Below are 20,188 nucleotides of genomic sequence, written 5' to 3'. Positions count from 1 at the left end.
GGACAGCCATGTCATGACTGATGCAGCATTCTTCAACAAGGCAAATCCCACCTATCCCGTACCAGAGACCAATAATGCAGAAATACAGTGAGCTATTGATATCTCTGTGTTTAACAGGGGTTACTAGTTTGGCGCTGAAAACCACAGGAATAATGACGAGACCCACGACTCGCACATGACTTGAGCAATACAGTGCGACTATATTAATTTTTGGTTGTTTCGCTCTGTAGTCAAATGAAATTACACGCATGATACAAGTATCGTGCAAGCGTAAAATCTAAAACAGTATTGGGCTGTACTAAGCCAAGGACAGTAAGAGACTAGAAAAGTAGACCGTCTGTACACGCATCGTGCGACTATATACCGCCACTCTTTCAACCGACAACCTGGTAGATAACCCTTATAGGCTCCTAGAGACTGAGACGAAGACCACAATATGATTGGCAGTCATGAAGGGATGAGTACAACTCATCAACGCTCACTGCCAGTCAGCGGAACCCAAACATTACCCGTATTGCACTGCGTGATAGTGTGTCGACTCGTGCATTGCTTTCTTTTTTTGTTTTTGCTCTACAAAGAGACATAATAATACCTAGTTTGCGCATCATACTCCATGATGACCTCTTTCTCCATGGCATCGACATCAATGACAATCTGGTGCCACAAACTCAACTCGTAGCTCTCCGGCACCTGTCCCGGAGTCAGTTGTCCACACAAGTACCGCCCCTGGCCATGGCTGTTTCGAGCCTGTGTGCCAGTCTCTACGCTCCGGGTAGGGTTCACCACATTTGCAGCGCCATCTGTAAAGGTGCCATCCAAATTCTGGACAGGGCAAAGGATTACAGCCATCCCAGATCCCTCCGATGTACTGGCACCTGCATCAGAGCTGGGGGACCGGTTCCAACTAACAATCATGCCAGGACGAAGGCGTTTTCTCAGGGGTACGGTAGTGGGATCGTTCAGCTCCCGAGTCAACATTCGGCTCGTTGGTCTCTGACCACGCAAATTGGCACCGTCAAGGCCAGCAGGGTCGTCGAGGCTGGTCCCGGGGCTGCCGTGTAGGGAGTCGAGGTGCATCTGCCACAACTTTGATCTGATGGAATTCACTTGCTCGCTGCTGAATCCAATCATGCCAGGGCACTTGTTTTCAAACTCTGCTTTTGGCAGGCGTACGAGTCGAGCCAGAGATTGTGCCCAAGGCACGCCAGCAGATCCAACAGAACAAGCATCCGACTAGCTCGTGGAAAAGATGGTTGCGTCGTCAGCACACAATACTCGACAGAGCCGGGTTTTGTTCAGGAACCCACCTTGTCGATAATCCACTCCTTCAACTGCTCATCGGTCCAAGTCATTGGATCCACGTGATTTTGGTTCACTTTGGCAGAAGTCGTCGGAACCATAACACGCAACATTTCCGCGTATCGCAGCGTATTTTTACTCGGGCCAACATCAGCAATGCTCGGGTTTATACAGGCTATAACGACCATTTTACAAGCTCGGTCAACTGAAGGCTCAAAAACATGTTTCAGAACCTTGGTCAACGCGCTCTGTCGGAAGGGAATCCGTGGTTTCCTTTGCTTCGATTTCCGACCACGGCCCGCGGACGCCAGAGCGTCTAGCTCGGCCTTGTTGCGGATACAGTCCTTCAAGACTGATAAACTCATGTTGATCTCACGGGTTTCCCGCATGCGGTCCGCGCCGTGCGTCGCAACGTCACGCGCAGCCTCGGAGCCAGCTAGGTCGATTAGATACAGAAGCCCGGCTGAGTCTGGGCCAGCCGCTGGGTTTGTAATACGTATTCGACAAATGCCATGAGACCGGGACGATGAGTCGTTTTTTAGAGTGGGCGCTGTGCGTCGAAAGGATGCAGCTCGTTCAATCAGCTCCATCATGTCATCCCGGCACCGTACCTGGTGCTCGACTGCACCTGCTAGCTGTGTGGCTCCAAACGAGTCTTCAAGAATTGATATTGGCTCACGCGAGTTGAGCAAATCATGGGCTGCGTTTCCGGCAAGGTCAATAATTGTCATGTGCACTTGCCGCTGGCTTGTGTCGTTTCCTTCCATCAACGACATGGCAACAAGCTTCTCAAGGTGACTGATTGTAAAGGTCTTTCCGGAGCCGGTTTGCCCGTAGGCAAAGAGAGTTCCAACGCCCCCGTTGGATGCAAAGGCAACCAAGTCAGCCACCAGGCTGTCGTAAATCTCCCCCGTGTCTGCCTGCGAAGTGAAGGTTCGATCCACCTGATACGTGGAGGACTGGTGCATACGAAACAAGGGCGCAAATCAGTATTCATTACAATTTCCTCGTAAAGGCACAAGGAGAAACTTTGGCATCATACCTTGAGAATGGGCCGTCCCCTTGGATGATTATAGAGATCGTGGATGTCTACGATGCCAGGTCGCGCCACACGCGGGAAGACGGCACATGGAAAGCCCGCGGCAACATCTTCTTCAAGCAAAGGCCTTATTCTAGCACAAACAACGACATCTGGACTAGTTGTTTCGGTAGCAAGCTGCTGTGGCGTGCGAGGCTCTGGCGAGGTCTTGTTGAGTGATTTGAGCAGAGCTCGGTAGAAGTCGGCATTTTCAAGATAGAACTTTTCCATCCTGCCAGGATAACCAGACGATCACAACATCAAGTACCAAGGTAGCCAGGTCCCAGGTCAATATGTTCAAGCCCTTTGGTGGAAAGTGTCAGTCAGTACGTGACCTTGCACCGAAAGGGGCATGCTAACCTGGATCTCTGCGTGCGTGTGATGTCGATGATTGGTTCGCGCTGACTTTGGCAGCTGGCCTACTCCGTATGTTGTTCTGGTATTGCAAAATGACTGCCGTTCGGGGAACCATGATTTCTTGGACACAGAAGTGCAAAGGAGGGTGAATCATGGGCAATGAGCTCGGTCAACTGGCAACAGGTAAGCGCACATCAATGTGACATGTCACGGGCATCCACAGACCACCGCCGAGGTGACCACGGGCAACATGGAAGACTTCAATGCCCGATGCATGCCTGACACACCAGACCTTTCATCCAAGACACTGCGGACCGCGCACCAACGTCATTCGTAGCAACGGTACAGATAGCAGGGTCCCAATCAAAGTAATCACGCAGATGCCCGTGACGATCAATGGCAGACTGCAGGATCATGTCTTGGACCGAGTCCCTGTCACCTGCTTACCTGAAATGGGAGATGAAGCTGGGCATCCATCATGGTCCGCGGTCCAAGCCAACCGGGATCGACGGTGATCCCGCAATCTGATCGGCGACAAGAGCCATCTGCTACCTTGGTGGTTGAGTCGTAAGAGAGTTGAGCCTTGGCTTATTGGAACACAATATTGTCCAGCGCTATCAACTCATCAGAGGTTTGCCGCATCAATGTTGTTTTCAAAAGTTTACCACCAAGTCGACCAGGTCGACATGAATTCTAGTGAAATCGTGGACAAGACGGGCAGCGCCAGCTCTTCAACTCGAGCGTGGCTACCCTGGGTGTTCCACATGTTCATGATGGCCATCTACGCCGTCGGCTTGTTCAATTTGTATTTCATGGAGACACAAAATTGCTCTCCATGCTTTAGTGGTTCGTTTTATCAGTATTCTGGTTTTATTAGCCATCCCATAGGCATTTAACTGTCATTATGCAGAAAAACTTCTCGGGGCACCAATAACGTGGGAGGAATGTATGTACCCTACGCCAGCAAATATGACAGCCCGCTCACCAACAAACCGTAGGGACTTTTTCTACAAACAAAAATAGCGACCGCATCGACCCCTACTCACGCCATAACCCGGACGTGGATATCGTCTGGGAGGGCAAAATTGAGAACACCATCAGTGTAATAAGTGAGGCGGAGAAGCAGAATCTTCCAGGTGGACGACACACTGCAAGAGCGTACGGACCTCAAGACGGCTACGCTGTCATGATTGAAGTTTTCCATCAGTTGCATTGTCTTGTAAGTTTTCCCATTTCGGTGCCAAGAAAGAGACAGTGGTGTCCTTGCTAATCACTTCAAGGGCAGAATCATCTTCGAACCTCGTTCTTTATGGACCGCGACAACGGCAAGCCAGGCGGCAGCACCATAGATCCGGAGGATCATGCAGATCACTGCTTCAGCTATCTGTTCCAAACACTTCTGTGCCACGCAGATGTTGGGGTAATGACGGTGACATGGCACCCGGAATGGGATGTTTTTAAGCCTCAGTTCAACGTCACAAAGCAGTGCCGCAACTTTGATGCTATTAAAGACTGGGCACACACTCGCAAGGCTCGGTTTTTCCCTCCACAAAGGAATTTTTCAAGCTAGGATTAGATACCGAGACTGACCAAGACCAAGGAGAATAGCTTTGATAAAGAATTTGTAACTGCTCTATCTTGAGTGATGACCTTCGCTGTCCCTCACGCTTGATATGGCAATGTGGTCCTTCATCCAATTTGCAACCTTGCCAAAATCCCGACACCTTTTAAAGACAGAAAAGTCAATGTTTAATGCACCCGTCGAGTCATCCGGGCGGTCCAAGACTAAATATGGCGTCACGTCCGCTTGACACATCATGTCCATACGGATAAGTTCGATGCAGTGGTCTATATGTTGCCAGTCTCAGGTTAGAATCATGGAAGACAGATGGCGTGTCACAAGAGGCCTGGCTTACCTAAATGCGTTCGGCGAAGTGCCTCGGGGTCACGGAGAATAGACGGTAGCCTCTGCCCAGATTTCTCGTATTCCTCTTTATAGGACATCTGACGGAGGAGATCCTGTCATTTATTTTGTAATTCTTAGCGTTTCAACCAGGCCAATGCTCCGTCTCCCTCGGGACGTCTTACCAAGCAGTGGATTTGATGAAAGCCCCAGAAGAGTCCGGCCACGCCGCCGCCATGACTCGGGTCCGTGTGATGCCACGGATCGTCCGTTGATTTGTTCAGGAGGGGAATTTTGTCTTCGGGTACATTGAACGCACCCCAGTCCCAGAGCTTCTCCCAACGGGCGTCGATATCGGGCGTCGGTGTTCCACGGTAAGGTGAGGGTTGTAGAAAGGCGCCGGGCAGGGTCTCGTCATGATACTCAACAGCCTCCAATGCTGGTGCTATCATGTCAAACCCCCCGTCAGCAAAATATCCATGTATATAGGGGCGTGACGGATTCACGTTGCAGCTCAATAGAAAATTATTGGACTCACAATATGGAAATAACTTTCGTACACAGGTCTCATCTGATGGCCTGCCAGACCAGGAAAGGATAAAAAGTGTCAAAGAACACGCCAACATGGCTGACTGAATAATCCACGTCCAGGTAAGGCTAATACATCTCCGTCCATATTCGTCCACCAGAGGGTATTTCTTCAAAGAGAAACCTCGGTCAAGTCCCTCGTCCTGCAGAAGACCCTCATCCGCCCTATCCTGTTCCATGGTTTGATGGCCTAGTAATCGAGAATGCCACATAACGTATAAAAGAGACTGCAATTTGCCAAGACGGTAAAAAGTCTGATAAACCAAGAGAATGAGCTGCTATTGAAGGTTCGATCTCTACATTACGGTCGTTGCCCCATTCGCCAGGATAGCAGGTTGCTCTGGGCGTCACAGCGGAATGCTACGCGACGGCCGGAATCTAGCACTCAGTAGTGATGACAGCATTAGTGTAAAGCATGGTAACCCTGAGACATATACTGGTCCCCGTCGATAGCATTGACAGTTGAGCGATGTCATATGCTCGTCCTTTCTTGAATGGTGACATCGCACGCAGCTGGGCTTTACCATCCGGGGAGACTTCCGCAGTAGTCCTACCAAAAAAAAAAGAAAAGTCTGGTCGATTACGTTTTTAAACGCAGCATTATCTAATGAAAGCGGCATTGATTGGTCAGCTTGAGCCGTAAATGTTGCTGATTACTGCACATTCAGGCGCCGGTTCGGACTCTCGAGGGAAATGCTGCACATGCATAGAGATCACCCCGCCATTGAATGTGTTTCACTATTGAAATGCCCATTGATGTCTCAGGCGACTCATCAAGCAACCAAAGTGTAAGCCGTTTGTTTGTACCATCCATGACACACTGAAAACTTGCCCGTAATCATGCATCGGCTATTCTCAAAAAGCAAGTGCCGGCATGAAATGAGTAATAATAAGATCAGCAAAAGCAAGACTGTAACGGTCCAAGCTGACTATATTGACAACTAGCTCGGCGGCTACTACTGGCCCCGGTTTGTAGACGACGCCAGACATCGAGCATTATGCGCCTCAGTCCAACGGCGCGGTATACCGGGTAGCTGGTAAATGTTGAGCAACCAAACTCGGGTAGTATACATAATCTGCAAAATCGTCATGTAATATTCGTAGCCGCAGTATCACATGAGCCAGTAGTCCCATACGAGGGGTTAGAGCAAAGAAGATGCAATCGTCAACTCTTGGGCTACTTTTTCAAGGGATCATGTCGTTGCACTAGGAGTATCGACAGGCTAAAGTCATCTGATAACTGGCAAGAAAATCCATTTCAATCTCTAAATACTGTCTTGTATATCCCTGGATCCTGGAACGCTACATGGAAGCAAATATCATTGACTCGTATTTGCTATGTTCTGCTTGGACCGTTCCCATGATGAAGTTTTTGAACGTGTAGAGCGTGAAGTAGCTTCTTGTGTGTAGCAGTAGGTAGTTTGGAATCCAGATAATGAATGACATTTGTACTAACGAGCAGCCATAGACAATTTAACGAGAGTATAAGAGCCTTGGATAAAATCTGTAAAAAACCTTCCGCAATCGACAGTCTCCCACTCATTCTACGATTGAAAGATAAAAGAAGCCCGTGTGATGTCCCTTACGATTGTCAGCATCATTTCTGTTTTGGCCCCTGTAATCTTCAACAAATCGCAACATCCGCCTAGCAATCTTTATCGGTCATCTGCAGTCACCACACAAAAAGTCCACCTGCCTCACGCTCTGCCGCGGCCTATTCCTCAGTGCTTTTATGATCAGCGCTCGTCCCGTCAGCCCAGTCCCAGATAAAGGAGCCCTGGGGTGTTCTTTTTTCATTCTTGTGCGCCTCGCTCTTGGCCCAGTCCCAGATAAACGAGCCTTGGGGTGCTCTCTTTTCATTCTTGTGCGCCTCGCTCTTGGCCCAGTCCCAGATAAACGAGCCTTGGGGTGCTCTCTTTTCATTCTTGTGCGCCTCGCTCTTGGCCCAATCCCAGATAAAAGAGCCTTGTGGGTTGCGAGCCTGTATTGGTGAGTTAATATTAGACCGATTCATTCCATGGGAAATAGTCTACCTCAAGGTTGGATTTATCCGCTCCCACGACAGGGGCTCCCAGAGCCGATGTTGCCAGGGTTGTGACAGCAATAACCTGAGCCAAGAGCTTCATTGTTTCTAAAGATTATATATTAGCAAACAGGGATATAATATGGAGAGGTGAGGCATGCCGTATCAAGTTAAAAGCCGTGTTGATTTCGATTTTTTTCTTTCAAAAAGGTTATCGCGGCACGAATACCAGAATGTAATAACTAGAAGTGATAGTGGAGTTCCAAAATTATGAATTCCAGGAATCCACATGGAGCTGTATTAATATATCACATTGGATAGTAGTCAAAGCAGGACCTACAACAGCTAAAGTTACACTGTATAGACCCCTTCCCCTGATGCCACAATGTCTCACTCATCCTGTCGAGTAACGGCGTGGCTTAATAATACTATGCATGATTATTGCGCAGATTTAAGACACACAAGTAAGCATACAGATGCAGAATTTTCTCTATTAAGAATCAAGCACATTAATGATAGATAACATGTTTCAAGCACATGGTCAGGTGGTAGCTGTTGACCAGCCGTGGACTAGAAGTGCTCAGCTTCCATTCGATTTGTTGCTCTTCACTCCATATTTCTCCATGTTTCATGATTCTGGCTTAGAACCACGTACACATTTCATTAGAAAATATGGTCTCTAACGGCCATTACCCCTTCTGGTCGCGTTTTACTCTCAGGACCATGAAGTCTACGGCCGATGAAATCTTTGCCTCTCGCAACCATCACTCATACGAAAAGGCTTCTTCATCTGATGAAGACCACCTGTTGTGTGAAAATGGCAGCTTCCTTGACCAGAAAACCCACCGGTCAAGACTTGATGCACCATCCAAGTACGGGCTTATCCGGACCGCTGTCCTCATTTGCTCCGTCGTTCTAAACGTGTGTTTGTTGGGTTTTCTGATTTCCATGTATTCTCTTCGGGGCCCATCCAATCCTATATTTCCAGAATCTCTATACTGTACGTTGGTTATTTTCTCTTATTTGCATAGAAAGATGTCTATTTTGAGAAATGGGAATTATTGGCCTTGATACTGACAACACACACCAACAATTTAGCACCGCTCCAAGAAGCAATCCGGTACAAGACAGTGCTATTCACCAGCGGATTTGGTAGCCAGAAAACCAAGTACATGGGAAACTCGACTGCTGCGGATGATGCCTGGAAGGCGCTCTACCCACGCACGGTAGTACGCATTCCCAAGTCTTCGGCAGATCAGCTCGTTAACCAGACGATTCCACTGAATGGTGACGAAGACCACTTTCCAGTTCTAATTAGCGTCTTTCACGAGATGCACTGCCTGGATTCAATCCGCCACATCTACTTTGGTCACACTAAAGGATTCGATCAGAATCCGGTGATTAATGAGGCGATTCTTGCACCGGAACATATTGACCATTGCTTTGACTCACTCCGGCAGACGCTCATGTGTGGTGGTGACGTTGCGCCGATGCCATATAAATGGGTAGAAGAGAGGAAAAAGGCTTTGGGGCATTTGGATGTGCAACACACCTGTAGAGACTATGAAGCGCTGCTGGAGTGGGCTGGGCGGCCAGAACACGACATCACAGGCTGGGATGAGAAAATTAAGCCTACCTCGATTCCCTGAACTGTTCGGCGCTGTCTTCCAGAAAAATTGGCTTCGTCAGAGCCGGTTGGGAAGCTGGTGTTGTTGCGATTACACTTGCTTCTATTAAATGCTCGCTGACTCTTGACCTTTGCTTCTCTCTCCTAAATAGCTTTCAACAGACAATTATTCCATGCTATCAATTGCCCAATGCCAGAGTTGACGAAAGAGCAGCCTTTCAAACCTCATTAGCCCTACGAATGTTGACTACGCCTATGCCTTCTCCATGATCCTCCTGTGACAAGGGTTCAATTGTGAAGGCTTGGAGCGAAAGGGGCTCAATTCAATAATAATCTCGTAGGATGTCAAAGGTCCTGAGTTCCTACAAGAGGGGAAGAGAAGGGTGACCGTCTTATATACATGAAAGGAACGCCCAGGCCTAGGGACCTTGCCCGGGCACGTGTCCCGGCTGTGTAACTAACAAGTCCTGTATCGGCGAAGCCCCTTTGTTGGGCTTCACGATCTGTTGGGCCTTTTCCGTGTAACACCTCCCCTGGGGCGCATCCAAAGACGACATCTACCCTAACCACTCCCTCGCAGGATGGGCACGTAAACTCCGCCGCCCTTCGAGAAGTCTTCATCGCCAAGCAGGGCCAACTAGTAAATCAAAGCCTACATAGCTAACAATGGATCGTGGCACATGGGCTGGCGTTGGTTCAGCATGTGGTGCGGCAGTAGGAGCTTTCATCAACACGGAATACCGTCATATGGCGACTTGTTGTTCGTCATACACGAACCGACCATGCATGATTCGTCGTATTTGGCCAGTGAGCGACTAATCTAGATTCTAGAATAACCCAACAAAGTCATTGACAGTGGCCGCCAAGAAGTCTTTGAAATGGTATCTGAGCACTATCGTCGAGGACGATTCCAACATGTTCTCCAGCGTACCAGCCACGCATGTTAGTTGTTTTTGGTGCAGGACGACGTTTGCCTGTTGGGCACACAATAGGAGGCACTGGGGCTTTGCGGATCGGATACAATCATCTAGGGGGCCGTCATGGGTGTCGAATACGCTGACCATTTCTACAGAATCTAAACTCTCTACTCATGGATTTCGGCACCGGGACTAGCCTTTCCATCATGCCAAATTGAATGCCGTACTTTTTGACTGGCACGACCCGAGCATGACAGTTGATACCGCCTGCTCATCGTCCCTAATCGCGGTCCATCATGCGGTGCAGGCTCCCAGAGCAGGCGAGTCGCAACTCACAGTGGCGTGCCGGCGGCAGGGTATTTTGAGACCTAGAGTACTTGTATATGAGAGCAAGTTGAATCTGGTCTCCCCCACGCGCCGATCACGCATGTGGGATGCGGATGCGGGTGGGTATGCTCGTCAAGCTGAGGTGTGGCGGCTGTTGTGATGAAGAGACTCGGTGATGCCATTGCCGACGGAGACCACATTGAGTGTTAATTCGCCAGAGAGGCGTCAACCGAGATGGCCATTCAAGCCATCTCACAGCTCCCAGTTCAGAAGCTCAAATAGCTCTTATCCGCGAGACGTGTGCAAAGACATATCAGCACAAGACTCTCCCACCCGCTAAAGTATTAGAGTCTAGGATCATTGTATAAGGCCGGGGCTGAATACGAGTTGTTCAAAATTCATGTTTTTGGCTTGGAGAATGCCTACATAATGCGGTTGCTGCTTCTAATAGCATCGCCATCGTCGATTCATCTTCTGATGAACCACCATCACATGATTTAGCTGCGAGAATAGTTCCCGCTCGTTCCGAAAATAGTGCTTTACCTTACAACTTCAAGCGTCCTCGCCAACGAAATACTCTCGTGAAAAGTATATAAGCTACATATGTATTTTCTGTTACAGTATAGAACAGAATATTAATCAAGACGGACCCAGTTTCCTTTCTCGAAAGAGTTCCTAAGCTGTGGCTGCTTTAACCTGAGCGCTTCCTGAGCCTCAGTGAGCCTTGCTGAGTATCCCCTGATCCAACCTGGGCATACCTGAGCAGCTCCCTGAGTTGTCCTGAGCGTGTAAGCAAGAAAAATATCACTAAATGCCTCCAATACTCCAAAGGGATTCCGTGGCCTTCATGTACACGTCCCTTTTGACCCGCTTCACAGGAGATACTGAGCCAGCAATCATGCAATGATTTGCTTACAAGTCACCCTATTACCTGAAAGATGCCAACGCCCTCGGCCATTCTGATGATTGCCTGGAATTAGGCTGAAAATACCATCTTGCTTGATGTCATGAGATTCCAAGAGCTAGGATCGAAACTTGTGCAAGTCCCAGGCCTTCTCCAATTCTTTTCATTACTTCCAACTTGTTGGTGTTGTCTCCGCTCTGGCGTTGACTTGTTCGTCCTCGTCGCGCCGCTTAGGAGGCGCCGTAGAATCCTTGCACGATGCCTTTGACCGCAAAGGGTATAGGATCGTTAGAGGCCTGATTTACTGTACTTCTACATTGATTTGACAAGTGCGCGCATTATGACCGGTCCGAACGCATGTGCCACATTGTTACACGGAACAAGTCATAAAGAGCACAGGTACCTAACGGTTACACAACAGGATCACGAGCCCCACTCAAGGCCTTAGGCATCTCTGTTTCTATCATGTCAAGAGTATATATCGGTTACCTGTCCCTTCCCTTCCGTTCTTCCAAGAACCAAGGACCTTGGACACGCTCCCAAGACGAGCCTTTGTTACAGTAACAGACAAATATGACCGAACAAGTTCCGATCATCGACCTCACGGCTTACTACAACGACGGACTGCCTGCGCAGGAAGCCATTCGTGCTATCCACGATGCGGCGTCGACGTGGGGCTTCTTTCTCATCACGAAGACGAGGGTGTCCCCCCAGGTCCAGTCATCACTTGTCTCCATGTCACGTACCTTCTTCGACCTACCACTCGAATCCAAGATGGCACTCGATGTTCATAGTGGTGGCGTTGCCTGGCGTGGCTACATGCCTCTCGGCGGCGAGCACACACACGGACGTCTCGACTGGAAGGAAGGTCTCTACGTAGGCCCTGAGCACGCCGATGACCACCCACTCGCCGGCCTCCCACTGCACGGACGTAACCAATTTCCTGACTTTGATCTCCCCGAGATGAGGCCTACTGTGCTGAAATACGTGGATCAAGTTACGGAGCTGGGCAAGACGCTGACAGACATGTTCTCGTTGGCGTTGGGGTTGGGTCGCGCCGAGTTGCGCCAGACACTTCTAGAGCCGGAGCCCGTTGTGCTATTCCGGTGTTTCAAATATCAGGCGGTGGAGGGGCAACTTTTTCAGGACAAGATTGTTGGCGTAGGAGACAGGGAGAAGTCAAGGGATGGGACTGGTGAGCAGAGTTTCGGTATCGGCGAACATACTGGTAAGGCGGTCTCACGACTCAAGTACACTCGGGACGCGCTCATTATAGCTATAGACTTTGGTTTCCTCACCATTCTGAAAGTGGACTCACCCGGCCTCCAGGTGAGCGAGCATGACATGCTCCAACATGACATGACAACTCTATCTAACCCTTGGTCTAGATCCTATCGCCCTCGGATAAGTGGGTAGATGTTCCAGTTCTTGAGGACTGTTTCATCGTGAACAGTAAGCCCAAGCCGCAATTTTCCACCCGTACCATACATAGCATTCTACCAACGCAAATCTGACTCGCTTCTAGTTGGCGACATGTTTGATCAACTCACACATGGCCGATATCGATCCCGACCCCACCGTGTCTGCCGGCCCGGACCCGGCAACGCGCCGCGCTTTTCTTTCCCCCTTTTTTTCGACTTTGCATGGAATGCCAAGATGGTGCGTTTACCGCTACATCACTTGACCCCGCTGTCGGAGGAGGAGATTGTGTCCGCGAAACAGCGCTGGGCTGGGACCACGTTCCGTTCAGTTCAAGGGCTTTGGTCACAATATTTGGCGCGTAAGATGCAGAAGGTGTTTCCAGATTTAAACATGGAAGATTTTGAACCCAACGCTGCACCTTCTACGAGGTTCACAAGGGTAGTAGGAACGTAAAATTGATGGTTACCTAAACCTTTATTTCCTAAATGGGACCAACGGCCACGGGGGTATAAGCCAAAACTTCTTTTATGTGAAACGTTCTGTGTTTGTGAATGCGAGAACCGTTCCCGGTGGAACTGAACCTTCCTTTAACATGGGCTTAACTACCGTCCACGAGGTCGGCCATTGGCTCGGGCTCGTCGACGTCTACAAAGTGAAACCTTCGTGGGGGACCGCAGAAGACTTCAGCAAGGCAAGAGCGGCGTGTCTCAAACTAGAGTATGGCGTTATTCCTTGCTGTCCGCCTGTTTTTTCCGTGGTTAGAAACGCTAACAAAAAGCAGTGGCCCCTGCGATACCCAGGTCGAGTGCCTCAACTACATGAGCTATGCCTCCGAGTGAGTTGGGCCACCTAACCACCACTAAACCGAAATCATACCCTCCTAACATTGTACAGTAAATGCAAGAACGAGTTCAACCCCGAACAGATTCGATTTATGAAGACCTATGCCAAGGAAATGCTAGCAGGCGGAACCCCTCAGCCTATTGAGATTGATCTGTAGTTGAGCCCCTAGGGCGTGTTGAACCATACAGGAATTTCGGACCGTCAGGCAGACGGTTTAAATAGTCTGGTGCTACATGGTGGTGCTACATGGTTGCTGTAATGGTTTAAGAATGGTGGGGTGGTTGGGGTTAGATAGGCTAAAATAAAAAGACGGTTTTGTCAGGCTATACTCACACATCGTTTCTTGATAGTAAATAACTTGCGGCTATTTTGATTTTGTTTTTTCACTGACAATCATCTCTTTACCTCCAAGTCGCTGTAACAATCGACGGGTGCTGCGGTTTGAGCCCTCGCATCGGAAGGTCAAAGTAGCGGACATGAAGCAGCACAAGAAGCAACACCAGAAATCTCTTCAACTACCAGAGGAATGACTTTAATTGCATGGTTGTTACGCTCACATAAACTACAGTTAGAAGAGCTTCTTTAATGTGTATGCGGTATATTCAAGCTCTCAAGCTCATCGAGAATCGCCGCTACACGAACGCTAAACGTTGTGAATAAGCATGTTCGCAATTCATGGTCACGTCTTCTCTGCCCAGTCTTAATGTAGCACATTTGGTACCCAATATCGTCCCACCGTTCAGCCGTTAAGAGGGCATACCTGAGGCGGCTGTCAAGCAACACAGGGCGCCACGCTTTTCTCGGTCAACGAATTCCAGAATATGACAGTCGCGCCTGTGACGATGGGTAAGTGCTCCGGGTTGCAGGAGGCAATCCTGGCGCTTATATCAGACTTCTCACTATCTCACAGTGAGAGCTGAGACTGACATGGTTGACTTTGAGGAAAGGCATGTATATGCGACTACGCGACGCTCATGCACACGCAAATTTTCAGTTTCTGGACCAGTATTAACGCACGGCGATTCCGAGTACGGTATTCACATCGTGACGATCTAACCAAGCAACCATTAATATTTGTAAAATAACAGAAGAAGCCTACTCGTCCATTTTCCCAGAGTTCAATAAATCTTGCTGGCGGTTGCCATAGAGTTCAGCTAGCCAATCAGTCAAATCTTGTATTTGACTGGCAGAAGCGACCTCATCGACCATCTCAAAATCGACAGCCATGATCTTATCGCCAACAATATGGAAGTTTTCTAATCTAGTGTCATCAGGCAAGGCGCCAAATTGAGCCAGGTCGCTTAATGTGTCCTTTATCAATCGACGGAATTCTTCCTTGTCCAGAAGGGCCCCGGCAGGCTCGCCGACACGAGTACCCCCAATGTCTGAAAGAAGAATGGCTTTGATACCTCTGTACGTTAACTCGCCAAAATACCCGGGAATCCTTATTCCTTGAAGGCTCTTCCATGTTGCGTACGCTGATTTCTCAATTAGGAACTCTTGATCCCATCCGTCCTTGCACGCCTTTAGCACGAGGCGGTTTGGTAAACTCCATTCAGGAAAGCAGCTCTCGAACCAGCCGCGCAATAGCGGTGGGAGGAGGCCAACAGCCACGCTAATTCGTTGATCTGTCCTGGACAGGATGACGTGAAGAAGAAAGACATTGGGCATCTCCTTGTCTATCTTTGTCGCTTTCGCGCGAATTAGTCGAGTTCTGGACCGGAACGCCTGTTAAAGTCAGATACAAAACTCAACGTCGAGTAATTGAAGTGTGCCAGCATATAATGGGCTCCGCGGGAAGCACTCTCGAAGTTGAGACAACTCTAAATCAGCCCTGCGAACGTCGCCCCTGAGCCCAGCGAGGCATCGCTTGGTCTAAGGGCGAGCCAGGATTAGGCGACTGCTCGACCGCACTTGACTATCGAACGTCAAAGGAAGACATTCACAATGTAAGACGCAATGAAAACTCTCAATGTTGTCGTGACGATATGGTCAGTAATGATGAGTTTCTGTACAGTGGAGTCCTTGGAGGTTAAAGTTGTTGACGTCGTGGTCGCCTTTTACGGTGGCACATGCATTCAAGGAGCGTCTCGATAACATGGTCAGTGAATTCACGACCGGCCTAGTTACCTTCACAAAGGCACTACCCTACATGTTGACGGTATGTGAGAACAATATTTCTGCCTAGACCCAACCGGACGCGTTTGGTTCGATTTATCATTTCAATAATACAAGTTTTGCTCATCTCCTCCATGTTTTATGTCTTTGGCAGAGCATTATATACGCTTCTTTCATCACATAGATCATTCTCTATTCTACCATGGCTTCAACTGTCTATGAATTGATTCGCAAACGAAACCACCGTCCGAGGAAGTAATTCCTGAGGAGGTGGATAGCACACATGCCATAAGGTCAGGCCATCATAAGGCGCCGCTCGTCATAGGGGAGATGAAACGAAACCTGATCAACGTTGCGCAGTGGCAAAGAGGACAGCTGACATCGGGGTCCCAGAAGAAGCTGTCCCAAGAACTTCGAGGGTACGCCTGTGTCGTGCCTGCGCCATCATTCGACATAGCGGACGGACAGTATAACAGTTATGCCCACAAATACGAATGCCCGCAGATGTTTTGTTTCGATGGGGAAACTCTCCTGCTCCTCCAATTCTGCGCTACGCGCAAAGATCAGCTTGATAATGATAACTGCAACGTGGACTGCTGGGTAATACCGAGAGATTGCGGAATTTCACTTCGCGATGCTTTCTATCGGCTTCTTACACAAGATTTCAGGCGTCATCAAGGCATGCTTGCTCTTTCCGACTTCAAATGTGATATTCGTCAGTGGTATAATGGTCGGCCACTGTGGGCTGACCCGGACACCCGTCCAGTTCAGTATACATGTAATGAACCTTCTGGATTCTAGCGTTCCGGGGATGCAGCAACAGGGGCCTTGATATGGACTCATCCTCTGGTTGAGGCTACAGGAAGAGAGACTAGGGCAGTCTGGCAGTGATTGCGACTAATTTCGTGTACGCAGAGATTGTCACACGGCCAAGATCTGGACAAAGGTATCAGGCTGCAAAGGTTACACAACAACACAGCAAGGTATTAAGAGAGGCCGGCGTCCGACCTAGGCGAGAGCTGCCCCAGGCCCCTAGGACTCAGCGACTTCTCGTTTTTAAAGTGCTCTTTGGTCCATTTACGTCTCAAGAAACCAAGGACCTTTAATACTACACTATTATTAGACGAATTGAGTCATGATACTCCAAGCCTTTAGCTCTTGTCACGCTTACCCAGGCGTCGGTTCGACTGGGAAGCCGGGCTTGTAACGATTATAAACCACGATTATTTAGGGTAGCGTAAATAAAGTAAAAGACTCTAGATTTTCTATTTAAAGAGTGGAGTGATATGAAACTAAGTAATTCTTATAATATTATTACCTGTCAGGTAATAATATGGTAAGAGGTGTCACCTCAGATGAGAGACTTGATCTTGATACTGTATAGGTCTTATTAGGGTCCCGCCTATTCAGCACAAGGTCTCCGTGTCACTTATCAAAGCGGGCTAAAGCCTTCCCATGTCTCGTTCACGGCCCTGTTCCACACGGCTCTAAAACTCCCGAGACCGTTGAGATAAGCCCGGACGCTGTTTGGCTTACCGGGGATATTGCCTCCGTTAAACCAGGAATACTTGGATTTACTGAAAAGGCTCCCTTCAGCGTGATGTAGGCAGAGGCGGTTCCATGCGTCCTGTGCGGCAGGAGTAGCTTCAACAATACCTTTGGAACCAGAATCGCGCCTGGCAGCTTCTGCACGCTGAATAGCACTGGTGTTAAGGTCGACACTGGCTTGAATCGTTTGCGGAACGTTCCCAAAAGCCGACTGCGGGCCGTTGACAATAAACATGTTCGGAAAGCCAGGGACGAATGTGCCCAGATACGCCTTGGGCCCTGTAGCCCATGCGTCGTTAAGGACCATGGCATCGCGACCGGTGATGTTGACGCGCATAATATTGCCTTCAACGGCATCAAACCCAGTGGCGAAAACTACAACGTCTAATTCGTGAACCATGCCGTCTGCAGTCAGGATACCGTCAGGAGTGATCGCCTTGATGGGGTGCTCTTTTAGGTCTACAATAGACACATTCTTGCGGTTAAATGTCTCGTAGTATCCGTCATTCGACACGGGCCGGCGCGCAAAGAGCTCATCAGGAATAAGTTTACGCGCCTTTTCCGGGTCTTTGACAATGTGACGAATCTTATTGCGGAGGAAATCGCAGACCTCTTCGTTGGCTTTTTCGTTCGTCACGACGTCATTAAAGCTCTCCATGAGAAAATGCATCCCGTTCCCATGGTTCCACTGATCTTCCAGCAGTTCTTGACGCCGCTCAGGAGGGAGGGAAAAGAAAGGCCGATTGGACTCGACAAAACCGAATCCGGAAAAGGAGCTGTTGACTTGTTCCCGGATACGGTCGTAGTTCTCATCCAGCCATTTCATGTGAGTTGGCGAAAGTTGTCTGTCATTGTTGGGCACCGTAAACTGCGGATGCCGAATAAACGCTGTCAAAGATTGAACAACAGGAGCAGTATTGGTAATAATCTGGACTCCGCTCGCACCACAACCAATTACTCCAATACGTTTATTTCTCACGTCCAGATCCTTCGGCCAACTGGACGAGTGCGTAAAACACCCCTTAAAGGTTGAAACCCCCGGGATATCGGGCAGGTAGACTTTGGACAAGACCCCCAACGCAGGAATGAAATAGCGAACCCGAAACATTTCATTGGTGTTTGTCTTGATCTCCCAAGTGCTGGTGGTCTGATCCCATCTAGCTGACAACATTTCCGTGTTGAATTGCATGTACTTGCGTAGGTCGTGTTTGGCAACGATGCGATTGAGATAGGCCAAGATCTCAGGTTGCCGAAGATATCGCCGATTCCACGGATGAGATTTATGGTCTTCCTGATCCCAAAAGAAACGATATACAAAGCTCTCCGTGTCGCTCAAGGCTCCAGGATAGATGTTGGTCAGCCAAGTACCTCCCACATCTGGGAGGGAATCAATAAGCTTGATAGATAGCCCCATGTTCCGCAGGCTGTACGCCTGGCATATCCCACCGAAACCGGCGCCGACGATTAGAACGTCAAATTGTTGCTCTGGAATGGATGCCATGGTGATGTAGAAAAGTTGATGAATAATTCTCGATTTTCTTGAAAATAGCAGTAATGATACGATTGTTGCACTATTCGCTGTGACCAAGTCGTAACTTGGCCGAGTTTAAATAACATGCTTGAACTATATACACTGCCGGAGCTCAGTTATCGGATGTCGGTCGTCCGACCAAGTTCAGAAAGAATAGAAGGTAACTCTATTCGCTTTAAGAATTTGCCGTCGGACTAGTATTTTTAAATCCGACGTTCGCCGTCCAAATAGCACCGCGAAGGGCCAAACTTGCACCGTTGGCCTCTAATATAGTGTCACCGGAGCAATGACTAACCATGCGCTCGCACCCTTGGGTCAAGTGTTTCAGAGCCGCTTAGTTGCCAACGGATCTGGCAGTAGCTAATAAACTGGAGCCTGCTATAAATGTCAACGTCGGACAACTCTAACTGCGCTCGGCACTTATTCTCACGGGGGGAAAACACCGAACGGACGCTAGTTGCCTCCCCGACCCGGACTTAAACGGGTCGTAAGACGGTTCACATTCTACTACCCCTGCAGCATAAAATTTCCAACCAGGGGACATGACATGCGGCTTGTTCAGCATGCTCGATGTGTTTAGAGGCATTAGTATGGCGGGTCATTGCGTATTTTCCACTTCTTTGTAATCCTATCCTATCTATTACTAACTAGTTTGTAATACAACGATACAGCCGCTCAAAACAAGTAGCCACATTTCTGATTGTCTCAGCATTATAGCAACCAGCTTCTCGAAACCGCTGTGGTTATATAGAGTATTGAGGGCGTTTAAACAAACGGTCGTAACCCTCCCAGAGACCATAATTTACTGACTAGTGTAGTCCATGAACCTAGCGAGTGACTTGGCTGAGATGAGGCTCGCATACCCTCCCACGACCAGAGCGTCGAGCATCCTCTCCAGGCCCAGGAAACCGCCGATGCCCAACGCGACAAGAATTGTCACAAAGCCACAGTGTGACCAGTATTGCCGTCCTTGCAAGATGTCTGTCATCCCGACCGTGCAGTAAATGATTATGGATAGTATATACAGGATGTCAATCTGGGTGCTGAAAACACGTACCACTGGAACTGCATCCCTCTGACTTGGTTTCTGTTGATACGTAGTGCCTATAAACGAAGACAGTTAGTATCGGGAAGTATGTGTCCTGAGCCATTCTGGTGCAAGGTGTCTGCGAACATACTTGCACGGTGAAGGTAAACGATGGCTGCAGTGGCAATGCCAGCACTGAGTACCCCAAGTGCATTAAAACACTTGTAAGCTCTCCTATGGGCCCGACTTTGCTTAGCTGGCCACTTGGATGATGATGAGTGTGGCATTTTTGAACCTGGGCTCGTGGGTGAATTGATGACTTTGGTGCTATGTGTTTCCGGATCCAGCCGAATTGGGTAAGGAAGGTAAGACAGACGCGAGGTGAGAAGCATCTTGTTGATTGCGGAGAGTTCGGAGAGTTTAGAGGCAAGAAAAGCAGACGCGTTGTGAATTACCTTGTAGCTGCTACCAGCCTCCGCAATATATTCCTAATCCTCCACGTCTCGGGCTTCCGTTGCGACGCCAGGTCCAAGGTTCGCGGAAGGGCGTGGTAATTCGTAGGGTACACGTTGTGCGAATGTCGCACGGCCATGGAGACATTGGTCATCGGTGATTGTGTCGAAATCAGGAAATATTAGACGAGGCTCGTTGTCGAACTCGGCCACATGGAAGCCGG

At 49.0% G+C, this 20,188-nt stretch overlaps 9 protein-coding genes across 9 annotated transcripts; 4 read left to right on the top strand and 5 right to left on the bottom strand.

Moving 5' to 3' along the window:
• Nucleotides 1–570: 570 nt before the first annotated feature.
• Nucleotides 571–2,608, bottom strand: MAA_06601 (Kinesin, motor domain protein; the record flags this gene model as incomplete). Its single annotated transcript, XM_007824599.1, has 3 exons — nucleotides 571–1,233; nucleotides 1,308–2,219; nucleotides 2,342–2,608. The coding sequence occupies 3 exons, from the start codon at nucleotides 2,606–2,608 to the stop codon at nucleotides 571–573; spliced, it is 1,842 nt and encodes a 613-aa protein (XP_007822790.1).
• An 812-nt stretch (nucleotides 2,609–3,420) lies between these two features.
• Nucleotides 3,421–4,304, top strand: MAA_06600 (uncharacterized protein; the record flags this gene model as incomplete). Its single annotated transcript, XM_007824598.2, has 4 exons — nucleotides 3,421–3,580; nucleotides 3,645–3,680; nucleotides 3,733–3,953; nucleotides 4,020–4,304. 4 exons carry the CDS (start codon nucleotides 3,421–3,423, stop codon nucleotides 4,302–4,304), a joined length of 702 nt encoding a protein of 233 aa, XP_007822789.2.
• Nucleotides 4,305–4,367: 63 nt separating this feature from the next.
• On the bottom strand, nucleotides 4,368–5,089 carry MAA_06599 (uncharacterized protein; the record flags this gene model as incomplete). The annotated part of the gene is made up of 3 exons (XM_007824597.1): nucleotides 4,368–4,582; nucleotides 4,651–4,753; nucleotides 4,823–5,089. The coding sequence occupies 3 exons, from the start codon at nucleotides 5,087–5,089 to the stop codon at nucleotides 4,368–4,370; spliced, it is 585 nt and encodes a 194-aa protein (XP_007822788.1).
• A 1,850-nt stretch (nucleotides 5,090–6,939) lies between these two features.
• MAA_06598 (uncharacterized protein) lies at nucleotides 6,940–7,351 on the bottom strand (the record flags this gene model as incomplete). Its single annotated transcript, XM_007824596.1, has 2 exons — nucleotides 6,940–7,206; nucleotides 7,259–7,351. The coding sequence occupies 2 exons, from the start codon at nucleotides 7,349–7,351 to the stop codon at nucleotides 6,940–6,942; spliced, it is 360 nt and encodes a 119-aa protein (XP_007822787.1).
• Nucleotides 7,352–7,971: 620 nt separating this feature from the next.
• MAA_06597 (uncharacterized protein) lies at nucleotides 7,972–8,897 on the top strand (the record flags this gene model as incomplete). Its single annotated transcript, XM_007824595.2, has 2 exons — nucleotides 7,972–8,169; nucleotides 8,280–8,897. 2 exons carry the CDS (start codon nucleotides 7,972–7,974, stop codon nucleotides 8,895–8,897), a joined length of 816 nt encoding a protein of 271 aa, XP_007822786.2.
• Nucleotides 8,898–11,596: 2,699 nt separating this feature from the next.
• Nucleotides 11,597–12,898, top strand: MAA_11607 (uncharacterized protein; the record flags this gene model as incomplete). Its single annotated transcript, XM_011412522.1, has 3 exons — nucleotides 11,597–12,352; nucleotides 12,412–12,475; nucleotides 12,549–12,898. 3 exons carry the CDS (start codon nucleotides 11,597–11,599, stop codon nucleotides 12,896–12,898), a joined length of 1,170 nt encoding a protein of 389 aa, XP_011410824.1.
• Nucleotides 12,899–13,037: 139 nt separating this feature from the next.
• On the top strand, nucleotides 13,038–13,445 carry MAA_06596 (2OG-Fe(II) oxygenase; the record flags this gene model as incomplete). The annotated part of the gene is made up of 3 exons (XM_007824594.2): nucleotides 13,038–13,162; nucleotides 13,227–13,280; nucleotides 13,340–13,445. 3 exons carry the CDS (start codon nucleotides 13,038–13,040, stop codon nucleotides 13,443–13,445), a joined length of 285 nt encoding a protein of 94 aa, XP_007822785.2.
• A 938-nt stretch (nucleotides 13,446–14,383) lies between these two features.
• Nucleotides 14,384–14,959, bottom strand: MAA_06595 (Protein kinase-like protein; the record flags this gene model as incomplete). The annotated part of the gene is made up of 1 exon (XM_007824593.2): nucleotides 14,384–14,959. The coding sequence occupies one exon, from the start codon at nucleotides 14,957–14,959 to the stop codon at nucleotides 14,384–14,386; it is 576 nt and encodes a 191-aa protein (XP_007822784.2).
• A 1,879-nt stretch (nucleotides 14,960–16,838) lies between these two features.
• On the bottom strand, nucleotides 16,839–18,455 carry MAA_06594 (cyclohexanone monooxygenase; the record flags this gene model as incomplete). The annotated part of the gene is made up of 1 exon (XM_007824592.1): nucleotides 16,839–18,455. The coding sequence occupies one exon, from the start codon at nucleotides 18,453–18,455 to the stop codon at nucleotides 16,839–16,841; it is 1,617 nt and encodes a 538-aa protein (XP_007822783.1).
• Nucleotides 18,456–20,188: the final 1,733 nt, after the last annotated feature.

Source organism: Metarhizium robertsii (assembly GCF_000187425.2).
Source record: "Metarhizium robertsii ARSEF 23 chromosome Unknown MAA_Scf_11, whole genome shotgun sequence".
Taxonomy (NCBI): Eukaryota; Fungi; Ascomycota; class Sordariomycetes; order Hypocreales; family Clavicipitaceae; genus Metarhizium; species Metarhizium robertsii.
Note: the sequence above shows the minus strand (reverse complement) of the source record. Positions and strands in the feature narration are given on the sequence as shown.